At 41.9% G+C, this 23,202-nt stretch overlaps 1 protein-coding gene across 1 annotated transcript in view; it reads right to left on the reverse strand.

Moving 5' to 3' along the window:
* Window positions 1-5,970: 5,970 nt before the first annotated feature.
* nnt (nicotinamide nucleotide transhydrogenase) overlaps window positions 5,971-23,202 on the reverse strand; it is a 34,864-nt gene continuing 17,632 nt past the window's right edge. Inside the window, exons 13-22 of the mRNA XM_080510218.1 lie at window positions 20,181-20,326; window positions 19,782-19,977; window positions 18,576-18,809; window positions 16,904-17,064; window positions 15,955-16,134; window positions 14,512-14,671; window positions 12,009-12,090; window positions 10,819-10,937; window positions 9,941-10,056; window positions 5,971-8,417 (exon numbers count right to left, since the gene is read on the reverse strand). Of these exons, the coding sequence (XP_080366344.1) occupies window positions 8,268-8,417; window positions 9,941-10,056; window positions 10,819-10,937; window positions 12,009-12,090; window positions 14,512-14,671; window positions 15,955-16,134; window positions 16,904-17,064; window positions 18,576-18,809; window positions 19,782-19,977; window positions 20,181-20,326 (1,544 nt within the window). The 3' untranslated portion in view covers window positions 5,971-8,267. The remainder of the gene's footprint in view (window positions 8,418-9,940; window positions 10,057-10,818; window positions 10,938-12,008; window positions 12,091-14,511; window positions 14,672-15,954; window positions 16,135-16,903; window positions 17,065-18,575; window positions 18,810-19,781; window positions 19,978-20,180; window positions 20,327-23,202) is intronic.

Raw genomic sequence — 23,202 nt, forward strand, 5'->3', positions numbered from 1 at the left:
ATGCGTTTAGAGGAAATAGGAGATTTGAACTCAACAAAATGTAACCAGTCGTCTTCTGGATAAACTTACTAGAGTCACTAATTGATTCCGGGCACAGAATTCAGAATCACTTTTTAATTATTTAAAAAAAAAGGAATAAAAGAAAAATAATTTTTGATAGGGCTGGCAGTGCCCACCCTGCTGCCCCTTACTGCACACCACTGAAACTGGGTGGTATTTCATTGGTGACCAAGAATGGGGCAGTCTGATTTATAGAGCATGGTCGTAGAGGAAAAGATATAATGTATTCCCCATTGACTACCAGCAAGACCAGGACAGACCAAGCACAGGTCAAACACAGAGGTAGATGGTCACACACTTATATTCATACCTATGAGCAATTTAGAGTCACCAGTTAAACTCACATGCTTTTTTTTTTTTTTTTCCACTGTGGGAGAAGACTGGAGTACATCGAAAACCAAGGCACTCAGGGAGAACATGTCAACTCTACACAGAAAATATTACTGTCAAACAACGATCATTTTAATTCTTTGCAAATGATGGCCAAAACCATTAACAGAGAAGCTGGCATGAAAAGCTGTCAATTATTTCAGATGATCCAAGTAAACAAGATGAAATGCGTATTTTCTCAAGATCTCTTCTACTAACCCAACAGCAGAAAAAAATAATCCATGTCATATTCTTCACAGGTTTTCATGCCGGTGTTTGTGTCGGACAGACACAGCAAGGCTGCAGCGACTTCAAAGCTTTTCGTGATCTCCCTGTCTTCATTTTCAGAAGTCAGGGTTTTCTAAACAGTGTAAATACAATTTGTTTCTTTTTGAATTTCTCTTTTGCCCCCTACAACTCTCGACTCACCACAAGACAATAACAAACCTAGGCTAAGCGGTCTGGGAAGATGTTTCAATAAACATTTTATTACTCTGAAGTTTGTGATCTGATGCTCTGCTGTGACGGCACACAACATATAGGCGCGCGCGCACGCGCACACACACACACACACACACACACACACACACACACACACACACACACACACACACACACACACACACACACACACACACACACACACACACACACACACACACACACACAACCACTCTAAATGATTCCACCTTACTCTAGAGAGGACACCGACTCCTCGCCTCTTTCCACTGCATTAACCGCCCTCACCTCTTTTCTCCCCACCACCTTACCCTACTTTCCCCTCATCCTTCCATCACATGCTCTCAACAATTTACATCCAGAGGTTGAGAAGCAGCTGGACAATAAAAGCAGCTTAAAAGGACACACTCCTAGAGTGTTTATGTTCGCTGGCCCTGAGCAGCAATCAAAGAGTAAAGAGGCCAGTTGTTTTGGTCGCTGGCCAGGTTTGTGTGTCCACATCTATCTCTGGCTGTCGCAGTCAAAACGACTTCAGGACAGTCTGGGGCAGACACTGTATATACTTGCGTGTGTATCCACGGGCGGGTGTATCCAGGGGGCTTTTAAAATGCTGCTATATAGCACAGTTTTTCCAAACAAGCTGTTGTTATGATCAGATTAGACATTAGGAGAGGGGAACATACTCGAGATCAAGGATTAAAGAGTTTTGAGTTCATGGTGCGAGTGACGGACGAGACACTATCACACTACCTGCAGATACAACAACACCAGTACCGCAGTTTAGTGAGGCTGTTCCAATGAAACTCCTCGGTCATGAGGTATTACTTTCAGAGGAGCTCATATTAGCAAATGCTCCGGGTCGCATTTTGTTCTTTGTGTTTATTTCTAGAGAGTACAGACTGCTCCTTTGTGGGGGAAGATCAAGATGGTCAAGAGCGTGAGGTTATTCATCACATCATTCAGTGCTTTGTGTATATTTGCTTCACAATTTGCAGACGGTAAATATGACAGCGCTATTGTCAAGTGGGTTTGCTCACCTCAATTCATTCTGATGCACTTATTTCCTGTCTTTTTTGTATTTTTATTCCATCAGTTTTATTTTACTGTTGTTGAATCTTCTTGCATCAGACTCGGCGCCCATGAGCCAAATGGAAACCTAACCTTCTGGAAGCTCTGTAGCTTATTATGGACATGTGTTGCCGTTTACAGCTCCATCTTGAAGCTTATTGGCTTTCATTGTGACTATCCTTTGACTTAAATAAAAAAAAATAAAAAAATGAAGGAAGCTCCTAATCATCATCCGTCATTAATTGATGGTTCCAAATGAATTGAGTACATTGACTGTTTATCACCATGCCACACCACAACAAACAGAAACCAGAGCACTTCCTGTACAATATTTTGTCCTGTTGACTACAAAGTCTGCATTCATATGAGGAATGGAAACAGAGGAATCCTGTCTCTCACAAGTTGGCGGTTTCATCCCACCTACTAGTGGACACTGCACAAACAACAAAGTGTGTTATGAGGGATGATGGTGTACTATTAAAAGAGTTGGAAGGATTTCCAGGTTTTTACCTGATTATGATTCACTAAACCCATGTGGACTGAGGCCTTTTTTTTTTTTTTTTGCAATAAATATGATTTGATGCAAAATTGTAACTGCAGTTATTAGGATTATCAATTTGGTGTTCTTTTGTTATGAGAGCGGGGCTAATAAGACACAGCCCCCTCACAGGTTCAGGAGTTCACAATGCAGAAAAACAATAATTCAAGGATTTGAAGGAAGGGTATTTTGTAAGGAGACTCGTCGGAGTAGTTTTGTCACAGTACGGCAACATCTTCTGGTTGGCTTTTGACACACATATCAGCTTCATCTGTGGTGGAGGACCCAGCTACAAATCTCTTCAATCACATAGTTTCATCTGCATGCCTTTCAACACCCATTACTTCATGTACACAAGGGAATCTCTCTCTCTCTCTCACACACACACACACACACACACACACACACACACACACACACACACACACACACACACACACACACACACACAGTCTGGAGTTGCTGCTCATCACACAATCAAATACACCACCAAGCCTGAGGCCTGTTTCAATAAGATTGATTTAAAGTCCAACTCCTCAAGCTCACAACAATGACATGGATCATTTCCATACCACTAAAACGTTGTTTGCCAATGGTTTCACAAGATTTACGGGAGATAATTCATGTGGAACGAGGCTTAAACAGTAACAACACAGACGATCAACAACAATGCAATAATATTAATGGCAAGCAAAGAAACCCAAACATTTTTTTTTAAATGGCTTCTGCGATGACAATACAACAGATGGCAGCAGATACAAATGTGCAAAAAGTCAATGAGATAAAATGAGTTGCATTCTTACTGAGCTGAGTGTCTAGTGATAGACACTCAGCGAAAGGCCCAAATCAAGCCCAGTGAGCCCACAAGACAAAAGATAATCAAATTATCACAAAATATATGTGAAACATTTTACCTTCTAAGTAGTGTTTGCAGCAAACATAAGTACTTGGCTTGGTGAGGTGGAGCAGAGTCCTCAACATCTTGATTAACAATTAACAACAGGTGAAAGAGGAGTGAACTTTCTTCATGCTAGAAGTGCACCTCATCATTTGACTTTCCTTAAAATGTTCAGGAAATATCGATAGAAAAAAGAACTGACCAGAATATACAATTTCCCGGAGATGACAATGTTTTAAAGAAAGAAATTATTCAATAATCGCATCAACCTGTATTCAATTAGTAACAGAATAAAGTCAATAAATAAGGTGTTGAATGTAAGACATCCTCACATGTATTCACTTTTGCATGAATAAAACATTTGAGCTGTTAAAAGTGCAGAGAGGAACCTAAAAACACGAGCAAAACTGATTCATTCCTGTAAGCTCTACAAAAAAAATAAAAAAAATAGGGGAACTTTGACCAAGTGGTGGAGGAAGCCTGGAAAGCTAAGGCCGCAGTGGCCTGAGCACAATGATAGCCAGAAGACGAAGGATGACAGCGGGGGAGGACAGGTCCGAGAAACAGACCACATCAGTCACGATGGTGGAAGTCGTCCAGGCGCAGGAGGACCTTCATAATGAAAGAAAGCAGTGGCAACAGGAAAAATCATGCCTCCTCCAATCTATAAACACCATGAGTGAGGCCCACAAGGAGAGGGTGGGGGGGGGGGGGGGGAGATGAAAAAAATCTGGAGCTGGGCAGGGTGGATGGACTTGAAAATAACAGATTCTGGTGGAAAAGATGGATAGATGGATAGATAGATAGATAGATAGATAGATAGATAGATAGATAGATAGATAGATAGATAGACACATAGACTCCACACACTCATCATTGAGGTTCAAAGATTTTCACTCATCAAAACACAGTCTTGTCATAAATAATTAAATAGCCTCCACATCAAATTGCATGCGAGGCCAGAGAAAACAAACTGTGTTGCTCTTTCTTTTTTGGGGGAAGACAGACTATCCCTGCAGGGAACAAGGATGAAGGCTTATTGTGTCTGGAACATGCTGGCTCTTCTTCAGCGCGCTGAGTAAATACTGGCAGTGTGACAATGGATGAGCTGGAGTTGAGGAGGCTGTCACCTCAGCACTTATCAGCTCTTGTATCATCATGCTTCTTCTCTCACTCACTCGCACACATATGCACGTGACATTAATCAAGACCCAAAGTCATTAAGATAAGGATTTCAGAAAGATGTTGCTTCAAAAACAAGGATGACAAAGCAGTACAAACAAAGTCCGGGGCAATAATTTCACAACCTGTTTTTTCTCTTTCTTTTTTTTTTAGACACTATCGCAGCATCTCACCTCCCCTGTGGGAGTGACAGTTTTCCTCAGATCTCTTCGAGCCTAAAAGGCAGATAACAGCCTGTCTGCATGCTACTTGTTACGAGATGAAGCCACCCTCATCACGCACACATGCAATCCCCAGGTTCATAAATCTAGCGGAGGTCTAATCTGCTCCATCTCTGTGGGCACCACTCCCCTTCTAAGTACCTCCAGCTTACTCTCTGCTGATGAATAGCAATCAAGTGCCGCTTGTAGGTGAAAATGTCACACAAACTCATATTTACATTTCAGTCATTGTCGTGACCCTCATCACAGACTCATGCGATCCCATTTCTGTAACGGGGCGGACACTTTGAGGTGGTTTTCCTACTCAGACGGGGATTACTAAGTGAGCACATCAAGGCCAAAGCTTCAAGGAGCCCCGGAGAGACACAAAATAACTACTTGGTTGAACAATTAAATGTCTGCCTCCCCATGAGTGAGTGGAAGATATATTCCTCTGTTTTAAGCAATTAGTGTTATATTCCAGCTGAACCAGGCTGCTTGTCAGAAAACAGTTCCCCTCCCAGCAGTACTGGATTCAATGGCAGTTTGAAACAGCTTGGTAGGAAGTTGAATAGATGTCGCCCCGCAGCAACAGTTTGGTTGCACTGTCATCTCCAGAATGAAAACAAGGCAGCATGTAGGCCGTGTTGGATAGAAAATGGGGTATAATCACTGGAGCAAGGCACCACCACATTAAAGCTTTTTTTTGCTGCTCCTGCTAATAGGCTAATTGGAAAGCATTAACCCGGAGACACTCTGATCCCACCCGGTCTGCAAATATGATGCAAATCATCACAAATGTAACACAAGAATATGAAGTATGTTGAGCTAGAATAAGCTGAATATATTACTTTGACTGTTGTCAAGAAAAATAAACCAAAACTGGGAAAACCTTCAGACGGGATATTGGTCGACAACTATTCAAGATGATTACAGACCCAAACAGAAACACAGCGAATTTATTAGGATTCACAAATTTGGATTCTTCAAATTCTGTTTTATGTCATACCTTTAAATATCAAATGCTTAGCCCCCCCCCCCCCCGGGTGCATTTACTGACTGGATTTGCAGCATGAGTTTGGTTGAATGTTGTTTCTCTCAAGTAGAAAAGCAGTTGATACAAATATAACCCTGTAGATTATGGTGTTTCCAGTGGTAGAAACTGGGGAGAAAAGAAAAGACACCTTCAGGCAACATCTAGTGTAAATACAGGTTTATTAGGGATGAAAATGTTCCATGATAAACAAACGAGGGGAAAAAAACAGATTCACAGTACATTTCATCTCCCTCACATGGCGCATCGAAACATAGTACAACTTCAAAACCCCGCTGCTGCTCTGCACAAACACGGTGCCGGTTTACAAAAATACTCTCCTTCAGAAGACGATACAAAGCTTAGGGCAAATAATTGAAATCATCACGACTTTTTTTTTTCCATCAACACCTCAAAAATGGTGACAAGGTACAAATATTAGGCAGAATTTGATAGTCCCGACTCACTACGACTGCTTTTGTTTGTGCAAATTGACATATTAGCGGAAAGACCATCCTGGGGAGCACATCTGCAGCTCTACACTTGGAAAGCACAAGGTTTATACTAGGAAGCAATGTGAGGTCTGGTGGTGAAAAATGCAACGTGAACACAAAAACAGAAGGCCATAGGTCCTGATTTTAGGAAAAACGGGAGCTAAAAAAAAGATTTGTTTAGGTGTGTTTTGATGTGATCGTCAGCACAGCACAAGGAGATTGGTTGGGGAAAGTTATTAGTCATGGTATGGAGAGGTAGGATAGTTGTCATGGTCAACTCATCAGGTCATTGGATAACCAAGTTAACGATGAATGTCTAAAAGCAACTGCCGACATGTCACCTCATGAAATACTGTTCCTCAAACTATGCGCCAGTATACATTCGTACTACATCACCTACTGTATTGTCATTGTAAAAGAAAAAGATTAAAATGCTCTGGATAAGGGAGATGCACTTTCCCAACAATCTTCTTTGGACTTTTCATGTGGTTATCGGGGAACCAAACCTTTTCTATTTGTGCTGATCGTGTGTGTGTTTGTTGGGGGGGGGGGGGGGGGGGGGGGGTTGGCAAAAGGTAGTGCAGATGGCAATTATTAAAGTCAACCAAAACCAAAAGAAAAGAACAAAAAAAAAGACAATTTAAGTTCACAAACTTGATAATGACGTCGGTTCTGAAATGTGGCAACAACTTAAATCAAACAACAGCATCACTGATCCAGCTTTACACACCAGCGAGGTTAACATCTGGCCCTACTTTACATGATCCTTCATTCCCCGTAGAGCAATAATGAGGACGCACGTCGGAGTGGATGAGCCACATTCCTTCAAAAACCCGAACCCTTCTTCACCATTAAGGCCAACAGCATCACATGTACTGCAACATCAGAACCACACAGGGCGAAGGAGCACACCTGGTTCCAAAAACACCCATAAAATCTGTTCAGCCATCAGAGCTGCGACAGTTTACCGGTGGGCCAGCTGCAGACTCACACACTAAGGTCGGCTCTGTTATTGCACTGCGAGCTTGACAGAAGAAACTTATTTAAAAGGTGTTTTGGAACCAAAGTGTGATTTCTGCACTTGAGGCATCGGCGGGTGTGACGAGACAGATGCAAGTAAAAAGAAAAAAAAAAAAAAGCAAACTCTGTGACTAATCACACATCTCATTAGTATTTGACCGAATACAAAAATCTCTCAATACAGTAGAAAACTGGAACTGAAAGAACTTAACAAAAAAAAACTTTGCACTAGTTTGCTTTTTTTTTCTTTTTATTTACCAGCGAGAAGAAAAAAAAAAAAGTTCCAACAACTAAACTCAAATCTCTGGAGGAAAAAGAGGCGGGAAAGTCTTTACAGCGTGGAAAATATTAGTGCTGAACGTGTTCAGAGGTTCGTTTCACCAACATCACTTTCTACTCCAATTCATCTATGAATACACTTCCGTTGTTCTTTTAGTACAAAGACAGTAAAGACTGATTGTGATGATTTCTTCGAGCTATTTCCTATTTGCTAAAACATCTTAACAGTGAAATCTCTAACACGTCAATTTATCAACACCGCTGATTGTTATTTTACATCATTGTGTCTAAAATGAAGGCGACACTCGGTCCATTGCTCCCCAGATTACATCATTGTATATTTGGCGTACCCTTTCTTTTGTATTTCGAAACAAACCTGTGTGGAGAAAAAAAAAATGAAAGAAAAAAACATCCTGTGCTTACATCAGTGGGCAAAAAAAAAGTAATCTGCACTGTTCTGCTCTTTTTGTTACAAACCTTTATTTATAGATGGACAAAAAAAGGGTTCACCAAAAACAACTTTTAGCTTCATCATTGCTCAGTTGGCCCTCGTACAACTGGACAAAGATGACCTGACAGATGGGGTACTTTCGGAAATTCAGTCTTGCCGCCTGCTCCTTCTCTCGTGCGCTCTCGGTGGAGGCGCTCGTCTGAGGCCGGGGCCACGTTACAGGTTCTGGGCCTCGCGGACTTTGCCCTGCAGGGCGTCGCAGGTCTTCTTGGCGTCGCCCAGCAACATGGCCGTGTTCGGCTTGTAGAAGATGGGGTTGTCGACAGCAGCGTATCCCACGCCCAGTGAACGCTTCATCACAACCACCTGGAAGAGAAGAGATCCGGTGAGAGATGGAAAACACCACGGAACCGAGTCGTAGCGAAGAAATTCTTTTTCCTCGACCTTCCCCGACAAGCACAGTTTAACTGATTTAGGAATAAAACCAATGGTTTGAATCTGCTTTGTGTCCCCTGTGGCGGTAATAAAGTCCTGACCTTTGATTGGGTTCGAATCCCGGTTGGCAGAGGAATGATATCCAAGGTAATAACAAGCGGGACTAAGTTTATAGAATACGTTTTTTTTTAAAGAAAAGCTAAACATCAAATAATAACCTGAAAACCTGATAAGATATAAACTTAGCTAAACTGCTGGATTTTGAATTTTCAATACAACCTAAAAAGGATCAACATCCATTCTAAATATTATGGTACAGTAGTAACCAGTACTATTCAATTATGTTTACGTGCATGTTTTATAAATGCTTTGTCCATTACTCTTCCATTGAGAAAAACCAGATTCCTATACATTGTATAAGATTGACGTTTCTACTTATTAATGACTATCTGGTTTAGATCAGTGGTTTTCAAGGTATGGGGTGGGCTTCCCTGGGAGGACATCAGGGAGGTCTTTCTTCTATTGAATTCATGATGAAAAGAAAAAAAAAAGGAGGGTAAAATCATTAATTAGAATAAATTATTTAAAGCTCAAATGTAATACCGTAGCATCAAACTGCCTTAGAAAATCACCTTTAATGTCAAAGTCCAACAGTTACAACTTTTGTACGCTATTTATCTTAAGCCCTACCAATGTCTAATTAAAAGCATCTAAAGAGCAAGAGATGAGTTCTGGGTTCTATCGCCTAAGGACCCAAACTGCTGGTAACAATAATATGTACAAAACTTTAGAAAGTCTGGCACTCAACCAAAAATTGTTACTTGGCACGAGACAAAGCGTGTGTGGTGAGAGTTGGGTGGGCCTGCAGAATGTGAGTCAGGCTCTGAAGAGGAGTAACGTATTCTCAACAAGGTCTGTTCCTGCCCTCATACGCCATTAGAACATATTATACATTATCTGAGACGCATAGCATACATATCCTAAACAATTGGTCTCATACATACATTGGATACATGTTTAAAAATAACTCAAATGAATAGCAAATGCACGTGTGCTCGGGGCCCCTTTGTGGGTCCCCGAGTAATGAGCGTGTGTGGTTTGGGAGAGCGTCCTCTTTGATTTCCCCTGGGGAAAGTGTGTGCAGAAACTAGTGGAAGCACCGTATGAAACGCTGGGCAGTGCCAGTGGGACGCGCTCAGTGTTGTCATTCCACACGGACACAGTCACCACTAATGCGTTCAGGATGGGACCGCACCTGGAACTGCAACAACTCCTTGCCTGAGTGAGTGAAGAGTACGCGTGTGAGCGTGTCTGTCGATTTGAGTGCATCTCTTAATGGAGGCCCCTCCGCAGGTGCGGACGGTCCACTTGTTGTAAAACCGCGCATTCCTTCCCGTTCTTTTGAGCTTCGGGACAAATCTTATTATCACACATGCACACGCCAGATGTCTCACCTGCTTTGACTTCCAGACCTCCAGCACGGGCATGCCGGCGATGATGGAGTTGGGGTCTTCTTGGGCGGCTGAGTTCACGGTGTCGTTGGCGCCAATCACCAGGACAAGATCGGTCTCTGATCGGACACAAAATGGATTCCAACATAAGATGCGTCTCAGATCACTGTATAGAATACGGAGTCGCTGTTAGTGCACATTTCTGCTGATGCTAACAGACTGTAACTGCTGTTTTATGACAAGTAAAGTGTCCATCTAACCTCAAGTGGATTTTTTTCCAGCATTACTTGTCCCCTACTTCCTACTTGAGGTCCCTTTTCCAATAATGATGTCTCTTTAGGAACTTACTCTTGAAACATGATCAGATTTGAATTAATGCAAGTTTGTAGTTAAAATTTAAATACGTTTCGAATGGTTCACCGCAGATATTTAAAGGTGAACTCGGAGGAATGTGTCCTCGCTGGAAGCCACAAACATTTCTGCTCCTGATAATGTTTTGACAAAACCTTCGAGTTTAACAAGCACAGTTGATGCACATCGTGAGCCACTCGTCCAAGTAGGTGCACGGCATGCGTCCTTGAAATGACAAGAACACACAGCGCTGTTGACTTAATACTTTGCTAGAATTAGTCAAGAGAGCAAACACGTTATGCTCCCTCCCAGATCTGCCAGTGTAGCTGATCACCAACATGTCCGTGGGCTCACAGGTGGGTGCAGGAAGATTTGCTATTTAAACAGCGTGGGAGCTGAAGCGGAAAAGCACAACTCCGTTGGTCTAAAACCCGCTGCCATTGCACTGGAATTGAAATGCTTTGTGCAAAACAAACTGCAAAACTGCACTACCTTTCTGGTTGGTTCAGGCCGGAGGCGGGAACTCTTACCTGGGAAGTCCTCATTAATCTCCTCCATCTCCAGCACAATATCATACGGGACACCAGCTTCAGCCAACAGCACGTTGAGCTGACCGGGCATGCGGCCCGCCACCGGGTGAATACCAAACCTGTGTCAAAAAAAAAAAAAAAGTTTCTAATGAATACTTTAAAATAACTTTAGCCTTTTCTAAATTGGAGAAAGACATCAATGAGGGAGAGCAGAAAAGTGGCATTGATACATAAATGGAGCCAGGCGGAGGACCAGACACACAAATTGAAGTTGAGAGACTTTTGATTATAGTTACACGGGCCCACTGCACTCCTTCGACATGGATTATTTGTTGAGAGTGTGTGCATGTGTGTGTATAAATAGCTCTCAAACTCAATTAACCATGTCATGTCATCAGATAGAAAATTAACACCAGCCACTGAATTCAGTGGGCTGCTTTTTTTTTCCCCCTTCTTCTTTCTTCTCTGTGCTTCAAACCACTTTGCTATGATGCCAGCTATATTTAGGGATTTTGTTTTGTCGTTTGTTTGGAGAGGTTAGGCAGATGAAAGGTTGGTTCTTGCATATATTAGCAAAGTCAGTTTCTGCCCTCATGCTGCTCCACACAGTCAAGACTACAGAGGCTTCAGTCCTCCAGAGGTTAAAAGAATAGAATGCTACAAACTCCAATAGTATAGAAGTGGTAATTATTGCCATTGCTCAGCACTTTTAATAGCTTGTCTAAAGTTTGATGGACTCCCAGGACGGTCCAGTTTGTTCAATAAGAAACAAGCTATTTAACACAGACTGGTCAGAGCAGCAACAAATGACAAGTCGAGTGACCGGATTAAAATACAGAATTCGGAGAAGGAGAAAGATCAGGACTAAGGAGGTTCTCCCCCCCCCTTCTTCTCCTCTGACCACCCACTTTCCTCTAATCAAGTACAAATGCGCTAAGCAGCAGCAGCTGCAACGGCCAGGATCAAACGACAGAGGCAGGACAATTACGCAGGCTTCCGCTCTACCTTGTCCTTCCCCTCCCTGCTTTCGCATTTCCTTTCTCTCATTCTTCCTTCTCACACGATGCACAGGTTTGTTAACATGCTACTTGTGGGTTTTTGCAGCTCTTCGCCAAACTGGTTCATCTCTTGGGTAAAAGGGAGAAAAAAAAAAAAAAAAAGCCCACAAACTTAATTTATGTTAGTTTCACCTGACTTTCTTGCCGGCTTCAGCCAGAGTCTTCACCAGCTCAGCAATGGGGTACTGGGCCTTTGCAGCACAGAGGCCATAACCTAAAGTTAAGGAAGAAGAAGAAAATTATATCCAAACCCAATTCAGAGAAAACAGACTGTGTAAATCAACTTGCTGTTGGGAGCTGAGAGCACAGAGGCGCATCCTGAACCATGAGAACTGAAAAATACCCTCATCTTTTAGCTTCAATGAAGTCTAAACCAAAAGCGTGGTTAAGGTTTAAGCACTTAATGAGTGGAAGAAGTGAGGCAGTGAATAAATACACATATTGAGTAAATGTTTGGCGGTCAAATGTCGCCGTCGTTCATCATACTTAATGGTGTCTGTGTCTGGAATAACCCTTTCGTTTGTCTCTTGAGATCAGCTGCACCATCTGCACAGACCGTTTAAGAAAAACTAGAAAAATACGCATCATTCCAGCAGACAGATATTTTGAAAAGTTTTGCAACCTTTCAAAAAAAGTGAAATCAATCAATACGAGGAGAAAAAAACTAATCTAAACTCTCGTCTCCACAACCTGGAGAACAAATGCACCAAAAGGTTTCACTGCTCGAATATCTGACAACTTAATGCTTTATCACATAAATGACCATATTACTACGCACGTCCTCATTTCTACAAACTATGTCTGTAGTCAGTTTGAAACTTTCAAACAACAAATCTTGAACGTCCTTCCAAAGTCACCAGAGGTTTTATATTTTAATAAATGGCACACGCTGGACAATACAGTATTTTGTGTGTGTGTGTGTGTGTGTGTGTGTGTGTGTGTGGGTGTGTGCGCCTTGAACTTTGCTCCTGCTTAATAACGGTGGTTTGCAGCACTTGATTTTTATCAGATCATCTCTCTCACACACACAAACACATGTCAAACGGTCCAGTGGTGTTTACTAGCCTTGTCACAACAACCAGTCAAAAACTGTCAAGTTACAAAACACCAATCAGGACGACGAGATTTCAAAATTGGCACGAGAGAAGCCTACCATGAAAACTGCGACATAACAATTTAATGGTTTTTGCTTTTTTTGTTTACCTCCTCCCCTCGGTAACAATTTTTTTTATTCCTCATGCGTCTCTCTGGAGTTGCTCCTATAGGGAAAACAAACGGACCCAGACCACGCAGAGATGGGCCAGATCAAGTCTGGAAAACAGTTCTGTTTACCAGGCGGGGGCTTTGCCGTTTCCACAGATGTCAATCAGGCAAAGTGAGTGTGACGGCTCCAATTAGGTTGAATAGTCAAAATGGAAACAAGGGAAATGACAGAGCCAGTGCAGAGCAACAGCAGCAGTTTACTATAGAGTATGAAAGCAGTGGAAAGAGTTCAGAATTTAGCTGTTGTGTGTTATAGACCAATGTAACAAATATGAGCCATCAGATTGCATTTTGATGAATGATTTAGTGGAACTACTGTACACCGAGATCAAAATAAATCTTCTGTTCCATTGCAAAGAGCTCAAAAACGGGATTTACAGGGTTTTGTAATATTTCAAAGAAATGCCTGATATTTTATGAGCTGCTTGCTTCGTTTGGTCACAAACCTTTTTTGGAGAAAAGAGTTCAAAAACAAAAACGGTGAATTTTTCTTTTCCATAGCTTCATTTTGCCAACTTCTTTCAAATCCATTTTTTTGGTGCCTGTTTTTGGTTTGAGCTGTCAAGACATGTTCTCTTTGTCCGCTATTATTTTCAGAGATTGGATGCCTCTTTGTGCATCGCCTCTTTTTCACTTGACCATGTGACCACTTTAATTTTGCAATTCTTGTAAATTGCGGTGGTTTCCTCTGAAGAGTCAGTTTTTGTGTACAGGCAGTCAGCATTGCTACTATAATCGCCAATTTGCAGGCTGGATGCCTTTTAGTCTGTGTTTACATGTACCCACCTGAGTAAAACAAGTCTTTGGAAGCATGACGGGTTTACAACAATCTGAAGAGAGGGCTAAAATGTCACTGGGCCACACAATAATGATTTCAGAGCATCCGAGCCAAGAACAGCAGTCGCGAGTCCAAAAGAGAGGTTCAGACATTTATCTAGTCAAATATTGAAAACACGTGAAGTGAGGAAGAATCACAGAGGTGGAACGAAGGTTGGACACCACGCTTTAACCCCGAAACACCAAATCTGGAGGGTCTTATGTTGGGTTGTCAACACAAACCCAGAAGCACACGCACACGGCACTGTGGAGTGTGCGTCCATTTACGAGGGCCTGACGACCACACAGAGACCCGAGAGTTTGTGTGCGTGTGTGTGCGTGTGTGTGTGTGTGTGTGTGTTCAGCCATGGCTTGTCAATTAGCCTGGCAATATGGTGATGTAACAGGGGTCAGGAAAGGGTTAAATAAACAAAGCTTGCACTTTGGCAATGATGGAAAGAAAGAAAAAAAAAAAAGTCACTGGCAAAGTCAAAGTGCCATGTTTTTTTCCACTCATGTACAAGGTTTCAGTGTGTGTGTGTGCGTGTGTGTTAACCTGGAGTGATGATTATGTTTTGGGCCTCTTTAATCATGTCGACAGTCTGATCCACGTTGACCTCTGTGTGTGTCCCGGTGATCTCCATGGGCTTTCCTGTGCCCGTGGAAGACGTGCCGTAGCCTCCCAGGATGACGTTAACCAGCGAGCGGTTCATCGCCTGCGAACAAGGCAAACATGCGTCGTTGTTACTTTTTTATTCGGACATCAACAGGAGAGGGTCTGGAGGAATCTTGTTTCTAAATAAAAGCCTAAATAAAGATCTTTGGCAGACCAACCATAACAGAGTAACATAAGTGGTTGGTTAAATTCAACATGACTGATGAAGTAAATGTTAACAAGCTGAACGCTACAACTTCCTGTTTCCTTTCAATTAAATATTTTCCTTTCAAAATTGCAGATCGGCAAACTGCAGTGACAATTAATTGCACATTTTGATGCTTAGACATGAGTTCATGACTGTTGAGTGTTTGAGAGACTGTTTGTATAACAAGAGGGGCTGGTTGAATTCGACAAACCGGATTAAGTCAATGTTGATCACTGCAACTTCCTGGAGGATACAGTACAGCTCTTTTCTGCTACGTAGCCAAGCAAAAGTTATATAATTACTGTACAGTGCTGCAGCAGCTACTACTCGACTACTGGCCATCACAGAACAGATGGACACGCCAGCTGGGTTTTCAGACATACAGTCCGGATTATGGGGAACTATATTTTTATGATGAAGAACCCAAACATTTGACTGGGGCTTACTATGCACGTGAAATACATTGTGTCACCCCATTAAGATAGTTTCGAGAAACTTGTCTTGCTGAACTCAACAATTTTTTTTTTTCCTATTAGCAATGACATTTCTGAATACATTAAAATAATAATAAGAATCACTGACTGAAGAGAATCTGAAATTTCATTGTTTCTCTAGAAACATTACATAAAAAAAGTGTTTTGCTTATATGTAGTTTAAACACAGTTCTGTTCTTCAATCTGGCATGCAGCGTGTTATGGCTTATCCCCTTTTATGTTTTCCTTAGTATTTTGTATCTCAATGTACTCAGAAAGGCACCATATGAGGCCTCCTACTAATTGTGTTTCAGAATTTGCAGGCTTAAATTCCCCAAGTACCCCAGTGTCTTCACCCTCTCATTTTGTTCCTCCTACAAATAAAAATTCAAATATGAACCACTGATCATATTTTATTGACTGTAAATGGAAAATAATTGAAAATAGGAATGATTTGGCAATTCCAAGCACTTGTGATTTCAGACACTATAACCCTGTAACAATAATAAAGTTAGAGTCCCTCCTGGTGGAGACGAGAGGAACAGCGAACCTAAAGAGTGTGCACTGACCTACAAAACCAATTAAAGGCCGTAAACGTCACTTTGAAATTTCGCAATGCGTCAGAGACACAAAGGGGCGACGTATCGGTGTTTGTCCACTCACCACACACATGATGTATGACAGAATAGCTCCAGACGAGCCGATGAGAGCTCCAACGATGGTCAGCAGGTTGTTGTTGAGCAGGAAGCCCTCGGCACACAGCGCCCAGCCTGAGTAACTGTTGAGCACCGTGATGACCACCGGCATGTCGGCGCCGCCAATAGCTGCAGTCAAGGTCACACCCTGAGGACGAGCAGGAGGAAACGAGAGGAATTGTTCATTTTCTGGTGAAATTATATACATTTATTGATTGCACAAACTAACAAGAGAGCTTTTAGTTAAAAAAAAAAAAAAATGCAATGAAAATCAATACAAATGAGTCCAGCCATTGATTAGTTTGATGGAACCTTGATTGACATTTGTTTTACTGAAGAGATTTTCTGGCGATCGCAACCACGATTAGATACTGTCGAAACAATATACATCTGAAGTTTGATATAAAATCATAGATGAAGTGATTGATAATAGTTGCTATATACTCCTAGAGAAATAGAAGTGCAAACATTGAGAATACCACAAACAAATGTGTGCTAAAAAAGAAAAGCTTTATGTGACTCAACAGTAGCGACTGAAACAGGTTTAATACGCGAAGGGAGCAGTGCCGTATTTGCTCTGCTTTGAATTTCTGGGCAGCAACTGTTTCCTCTGCAAAAACCTCACGAATTGACATTTATTGGAAAATCCTTTGCGCTGTGTCTTTTCACACTTACTCCATTTCTGTCAGTGCTGAGCTTCTTTCCCCTCTTAACTTTTTCAACCTACTTCTTCTCTCTGGCAACGACTTAAGTTATTAGAAGCATTTTTATATGTTCAGTCTTCCAGCATGGGACAATACATCACTGCAGATATTTTATTCCAATCTCAAGGTGTGTGGTTTATGTCACTATGCCGTTGTCTCGAAGTGTCCCTGGGCGAGACACTGAAGAAGCGCACACAGACACAAACAATGTACCATGACAGCGGAGAGGGCAGACACTGATCCGAGGCAGGTGATGCCAGTGATGTAACTTGGATCCATCATGTAGGGAATCATCCCGCCGACACAAGCTGCCATGAGACCGGCGTTGAGGGCATGGCGAGCAGGAATCATCAGGGGAGCGCTGCTCAAAACGCCTGCAAGTGGAGGAAAGTAAAGGAATTATTTCTAAAAAAAAAAAAAAATACTGCTATCACACACTGCTGACATTTGATGTCTGAAAAATTTACAGTGAAGTTCATGTTTATTCTTATCTTTTAGCAGCTCCATTCAAGACGTGTTAATAATGTTCATGCATAAGTTGTTGTTATGCAACATTTGGGAGTCAAAGAATTATAGCGCAGCCACCGGGACTGGCGTGAGCAAAATGAACCTGAAGAGATTTATTTTCCCCTTTTGCATTAGCCAGTAAGTTATATGACGCCATGTAGGCAAACACAGTATGACTGAGCAATTAAAAACACAATACAGTAAATCTTCCTTGCCAATATTACAGCTCATGTTTCACACTCGATGTCAACACAATTGTAATTGAAGAAGATTTAGTGCAATTTCAGCTGATATTTTCAGCCTAGGAATCAGAATATTGTATCCAAGGTTGAAGGGTAAGGTAAAAGGTTGGTAAAAGGTTTAAAAAGTATATATATGTATATATATATTCAAAAAGACGAGCAGCCAACAATCATCGGTCAAAATACAGCTCAGATTTACTGGTGCGATATGAAACATTTTACCCTCTCATACCCTCAGGAAGTAGTTTATTCAGCATTCCAGAGCTTTTAGTTGCTTCTAACATGTAGAACAAACTTCCTGAACACCTGAAGATTCCTGATATGTATCATTATCATGGGTTTTCTAAAAATAATAGATCTAACTTCACCTCATTTTACTAGTTTTTTAAGCATTTCTTATCTGCTTTGTTGAAGTGATTGTTTTAAAGAAATCTATATATTTCATAGCATTTTTTGTATGCTTTGTGCACCGTTCATTGCCTTCTGTCTCAATACATTTTTCTTGCCTTATCAAATGGACATAACATGCATGCAAAATAAAATCACAAGGCCAAGCTCGCCATTTCCCATCTCATCATTCTCAAAGGCCATGCTAATGAAATCTCAGCTTTAGATCAATACAGCTCCAGAAAGTAACAAGTCAATAAAAGTAAACATTTTGGGTAAAAAAATGAATAACTTCTTAACAGTGCAGGACTTTGTAGGCTCTAAGAATGGAAACACCAGTAGGCATTAATCAAATCCTCCTTGACGATCACGAGACAACACACAGCGGCAGCTGGGTGCAACATGTCTTCTTTGCTGGGAGAAAGGTTGCTTGTGAAGTGTACATTCCATAGTAATAACTATAATGAGTTTAACATGATTATGCAATGTGATAATCAGAGGTTTGAATGTGTCTTTTGTTGCCATTTCTGTTAAAATCTCCCTAATATATGCATCCTGTATTTATAGCAATTTTTTTTCCAAAACAGATCACTGCCAATCTTACTGATCCACTGATTCTTCTGCATGCATTGTCCGCACGCTGCTCATATTTGACCTTGTTCTTTGGTAACAAGGATCATCAACTGTACAATGAACACATTTCATATCAACAAAATGGGATTAGTGGAAACCCGTGATTCATTTCTCACCCTGGAGTTTGCCGTAGGCCACCAGAGAGCCGCTGAATGTGATTCCGCCAATGTAGGTGCCAAGGTAGGCGATGATCTTCGTGAGGTTCGCCGCGGGGTCGGTGGCAAAGTGGGGGTACTCGATCATGTACTCTGCCACGCAGGTGAGCACCGCAGCCAAGCCGACCAAGCTGTGGAAAGCAGCCACAAGCTGGGGCAAGTCAGTGATCTGGATCTTCTTAGCAATGGCCAAGCCTGGAGGGAGAGACAGACAGAGAGAGAGAGATAACAAATAAATAAAGTGGAACGACCCTGAAAGACCCACACACGCAAGTAGATGCACACACACACACACACTGCTGGGAAATGGGTCCATCTGAGAAGCCAGGTGTTGCTGCTGAGGCTCACTGAGGGAAATTGTTTGTTTGCGAGTTGGTCTACAGTGTGCGTGTGTGTGTGGGGTATCTGGAAGAGAGTCGTAGCTGTCTGTGGGGATAGTTTAGTCTGGTTTCAGCTTTCTTACTGGAATAATTAGCATTTAAATGGTCAAACTACCCTGAAAGACAGGGAGAAAGGTGAGTAATACTTTATGCTGACCATTCCAATCGGCCTCCTGTGCCTGACAGGAAATTAGTCATGTTGTGTTTGAAGTAAACTTCATAGGCCGCCGTTCACACACCTGCCACATAATCTGATCGCGCCTGGAATAAATGTGTACACACAAACAAAGCCAAACTCCATACTCCATACCTACCAGGTCCATCACAATGCCAGAAACTTAAACGTGGATATAATACTACTAAGAGCAGCTATGGCTCTGTTAAACACAAGGTTGGTGGGTCAATTCCCCACTCGTCCCTTACGCATAAGCTCCTGTCAGTAGATTTTGCAATCTGGGGGAAATGCCTGACACCACATGATGTCATGTAGCCAAGAGCACCACATTTATAGTGTGTTAGTTGGTGCATATGTCAAACACAATCCTCAGTGCCTCAGTGCAATCGAGCGTCAGATCAGCTTCAACACCTGTGTGCGCAATATCAAGGTCATCGCCTTTTTTTTGGTGCGAGAAAAATCCCGAGTGGATCAGGTTCGTGGTGTCAAAACTGATCATGTCTCATACGTCTGGCAAACCTCATCACTTATTTAAGAGCTATGCGACAACGCACCTCTGTAAGTGCTGGTTTGTTCTGCAGGTCTACCTCACTCACTCACTCACTCACTCACCAGCAGAGCCGCCGACAGCCATGGCCGCACTCATCTGTGCCAGGAGCTCCGGGCTTGGTTTGAGGGCACCTAAAGTGGCAACGACGCCTCCTGCCACTCCCATCATACCCAGAGCGTTACCCAGGCGAGCCGTGGACTGGTTGGAAAGGCCGGCAAGGGCACCGACGCAGCACAGACCTGAGCCCAAGTACATCATCTGGCGAGAGAGACAGCGAGAGAAAACCAAACGATTTTACTTGGATGGCTCTGCACAACTGCAAGGAAAATAATAATAAATCTGGAAGTTTGGAAAGCAGTCACTTGCTGGTTTGTACTTATTTTATTGGTACAAGAAAAACTAGTTCAGTAGGGGAAAAAAAACTAAAACACAGTGGATGTGGTACAAACGACCCCTCGCACCTGTTCAATGTTGTATCCAGACTGCAGTGCAGCGGCGTAGCCTCCCACAAAGACGCCGCCGGGAAGCAGGTAGAGGTAGTTATGCTCTGGAGGATCAGTGGAACGCTTGAACATATCCAACATCTTCTTCGTCACCAGGAAACCACCTGAAGGAGAATATAGCATAAACAAAACACTTGTACTTACAGTGGCATAAAAACTGTTTCAAATACTGATTCAAGCCAAAGACAAAAACATGATTTATAAAGTAATAGGAAAAAAAAAAAATAGAAATAAACTAGCAAGAACCTTTTGCACCTGAAAAATATCTATTCTTAGACAACAGGTGTTTTATAGCCAATAGTTCCAACTGCTGCCAAGCCCAATAACCAGTGTCAGAAATTTAATGAGTCTACTTTATGTCAGTGTAAATATTTCAAGTAGAAATCCTCAAATGTCTCGAACTGAGACCAGACAGTGTCTTACCCTTTTACAGGAGATCAAGTTACAGTGAGTGAATGTGTGTCTCTCTTTATTCCCCCCAGGCATGATTGTAGCCACATGTACACACACATGCACCCGTATGTCCGAGGTGAATCGGAGGTTAACTTTTCTGTCCAGTCCATGGAACTTCATACAACCGCTTGTTAAAACATGTCACTATAATCCCACTTCTATTATTGCAAACCGGTCTGAATAAACAAATTGGGAGGAATGTTCATGAATCTTAATATTAAAAACAAATATTCTGGTTATTTCTTTTTGTTTGGGGGTGGAGGGGGGGGGGGGGGGGGGGTTTGGAACCCTGAAAGAATTTTTTTTTTTAATAGTCATACCTGCAGTCACAGTGGAGCTTTACAGAAACATGCCAACAGTGCTGACCCATTTTTTTATTTTTTTGTTATTCACCACAATGTTTAAACTGTTGACAATTTTGATTTCCTTTGATTTAGAGTGATGGGAATTCCATTAGTTATTTGGGCATAAAGCAGACTTCTATAAATATTTTTTTATATGTTTTAATGGTGCTGGAAAAAGTCAGAAAAGTTGGATCAATTCATTCACTTCCAACCACAACACTTTACTCTGGCTTCTACCTACAACCCAAAGACATGTGTCCGAGGTTAATTGGTGACTCTAAATTGCCTCCGGATTCATGTGTGTCCTCTGATGGACTGACTAGGGTATAACCCTGCCTGGTCCTCCCGGCATTATAGGAAAGAAAGGACACTTTATTGATCCTGTTGAGGAAACTACTTCCCTGCATTTTAATCTATTCTATTCATATATATTTTTGATATGTTGTAGGCGAAGTGGGGCTGTCATGGTGCCCCACTTACAGCTTAGAAAATCAGCTCTGAGATTCTATTTCCGTGTGAATCAATGTGGCAAAAAGAATGACAGGTTCACATTGCAATAGCCGAGCAAATAACTTAACAATTCATATTGTTAATTAAGCTTTACGTTTACAATGTTTATACATATTATGTAATCATCTGGCATACGACTTGCCGTATATTTTTCTTGGAAACAGTGGGGTCATTCTGGGTTGAACATTCATCTCCCAGTGTTTTACATAAAAGCGGAGTTAGTGGTCACTCGGGCTGGGTGAGGGGTCAGCAACTGGTGCTCCGCATTGGTTTTTAATAAGCAACTCAAAATCTACAAAATGCTGCATCTCAAATGCTTTGGAGAGCAGTGCTGTGGGAGGAGCCCGAGAACAATATAGCCAAAGAAAAACTAGCAAGGCTAGATGTCTGTGCGAGGAAAAGGCTGAGGACACTGGACGCAGTAAAAGGCTTGCTTTATTATTAGCCTTTATCATCATCATTACTTCATTTGAATAATTCCTGAATTACCTCTGAAGCATCTCCAGGTAACTAAGATTCACTGGATGGACTTAAAAGTTTATTTACCAGGCAAAGAGATGCAACGACATGAAGAGTAGACTTTTTCCCCACATGCAGTGTTCATCCAGATGAAGGAAGGGTTTATTTGAATTTCGGTTTGTTTTAATGGTTTATCTGTTTGTGACTGGAAAAGTGTCTTTGTCTTCTATTAAATGCCGGGTGGTAAAAATCGACAGGTCATGAGAACTTGCAAGTTTGTCTACTTCTGCACTTTCCTGTTCTAACAGGAGATCATCTTATTCCTTAGCATCCTTTTCTACAAAGCTATCTACTCTCCCACATAAATAACCAAACCATGACAACGTTGTTTCTCTGTTTCCGCTTTGGACGGTTGACCCCAAGTACTTAACTCTTGTCTCTTATATACCTCCACTCTCTGCATCCTCCATGTTTCACTGTCCTGTTTCCCAGTCACACATGAAAAGTATACTGCTGTAAATATCCCAAACTCCCAGGTGATTTCTATGGAGTTTGATATCTTATGACTGGAACTGTGGGGGAAAAAATGGGGGGAATCTGTGTCTGCTTTATTGCAGCTAAATTTCCTTCATTGTGCTTCAGCCCTTTTCGGGGAACGTTTTTCTCTGTTCCCATGGGTTGTTGGGTAATGTGGTCAAATACTTAGAAACGTGCATGTCTGTCAGAACCCAAACAGAACTTAAAAAAAAAGGGTAGGTATGTCTGCAGACTGTGGGAATTGGGGATGCTTTCGTCGAGGGAAATCTAAAACATTGAAAAGTGGTTTGAAGACCGATTCCATCCAACCTAAAGAGTTCGTTATTTGTGGCAGTATTCACAGCCTTGCCTTGAACCTAAAACCTCATGGTGCGTCCCTCAAACGCAAAAACTCAAAGAGGCTTCAGCACAATTTACCGGACACACTGAACAGATCCGTTACACCAGCCAATGATTTATTAGCTCGCATCAAAGTCTCAGCCGCTGTCTCGCTGTGAGCTAATACGAGAAATTAAAACTAATTCATGGCCCAGCTCTGGAGGAACACTCCGTTTCCCCCGGACTATTAGGGAGTGATGAGTATTTTAATGACTCCGGGAACACTTGGTCATTATAATGGGAATTATTAGGAGTCGTGGCAGGAATTGATGTGTGTGGTCCGACAACCAGAGCCACCG

This window comes from Blennius ocellaris, assembly GCF_963422515.1.
Source record: "Blennius ocellaris genome assembly, chromosome: 15".
In the NCBI taxonomy this organism is placed as follows: Eukaryota; Metazoa; Chordata; class Actinopteri; order Blenniiformes; family Blenniidae; genus Blennius; species Blennius ocellaris.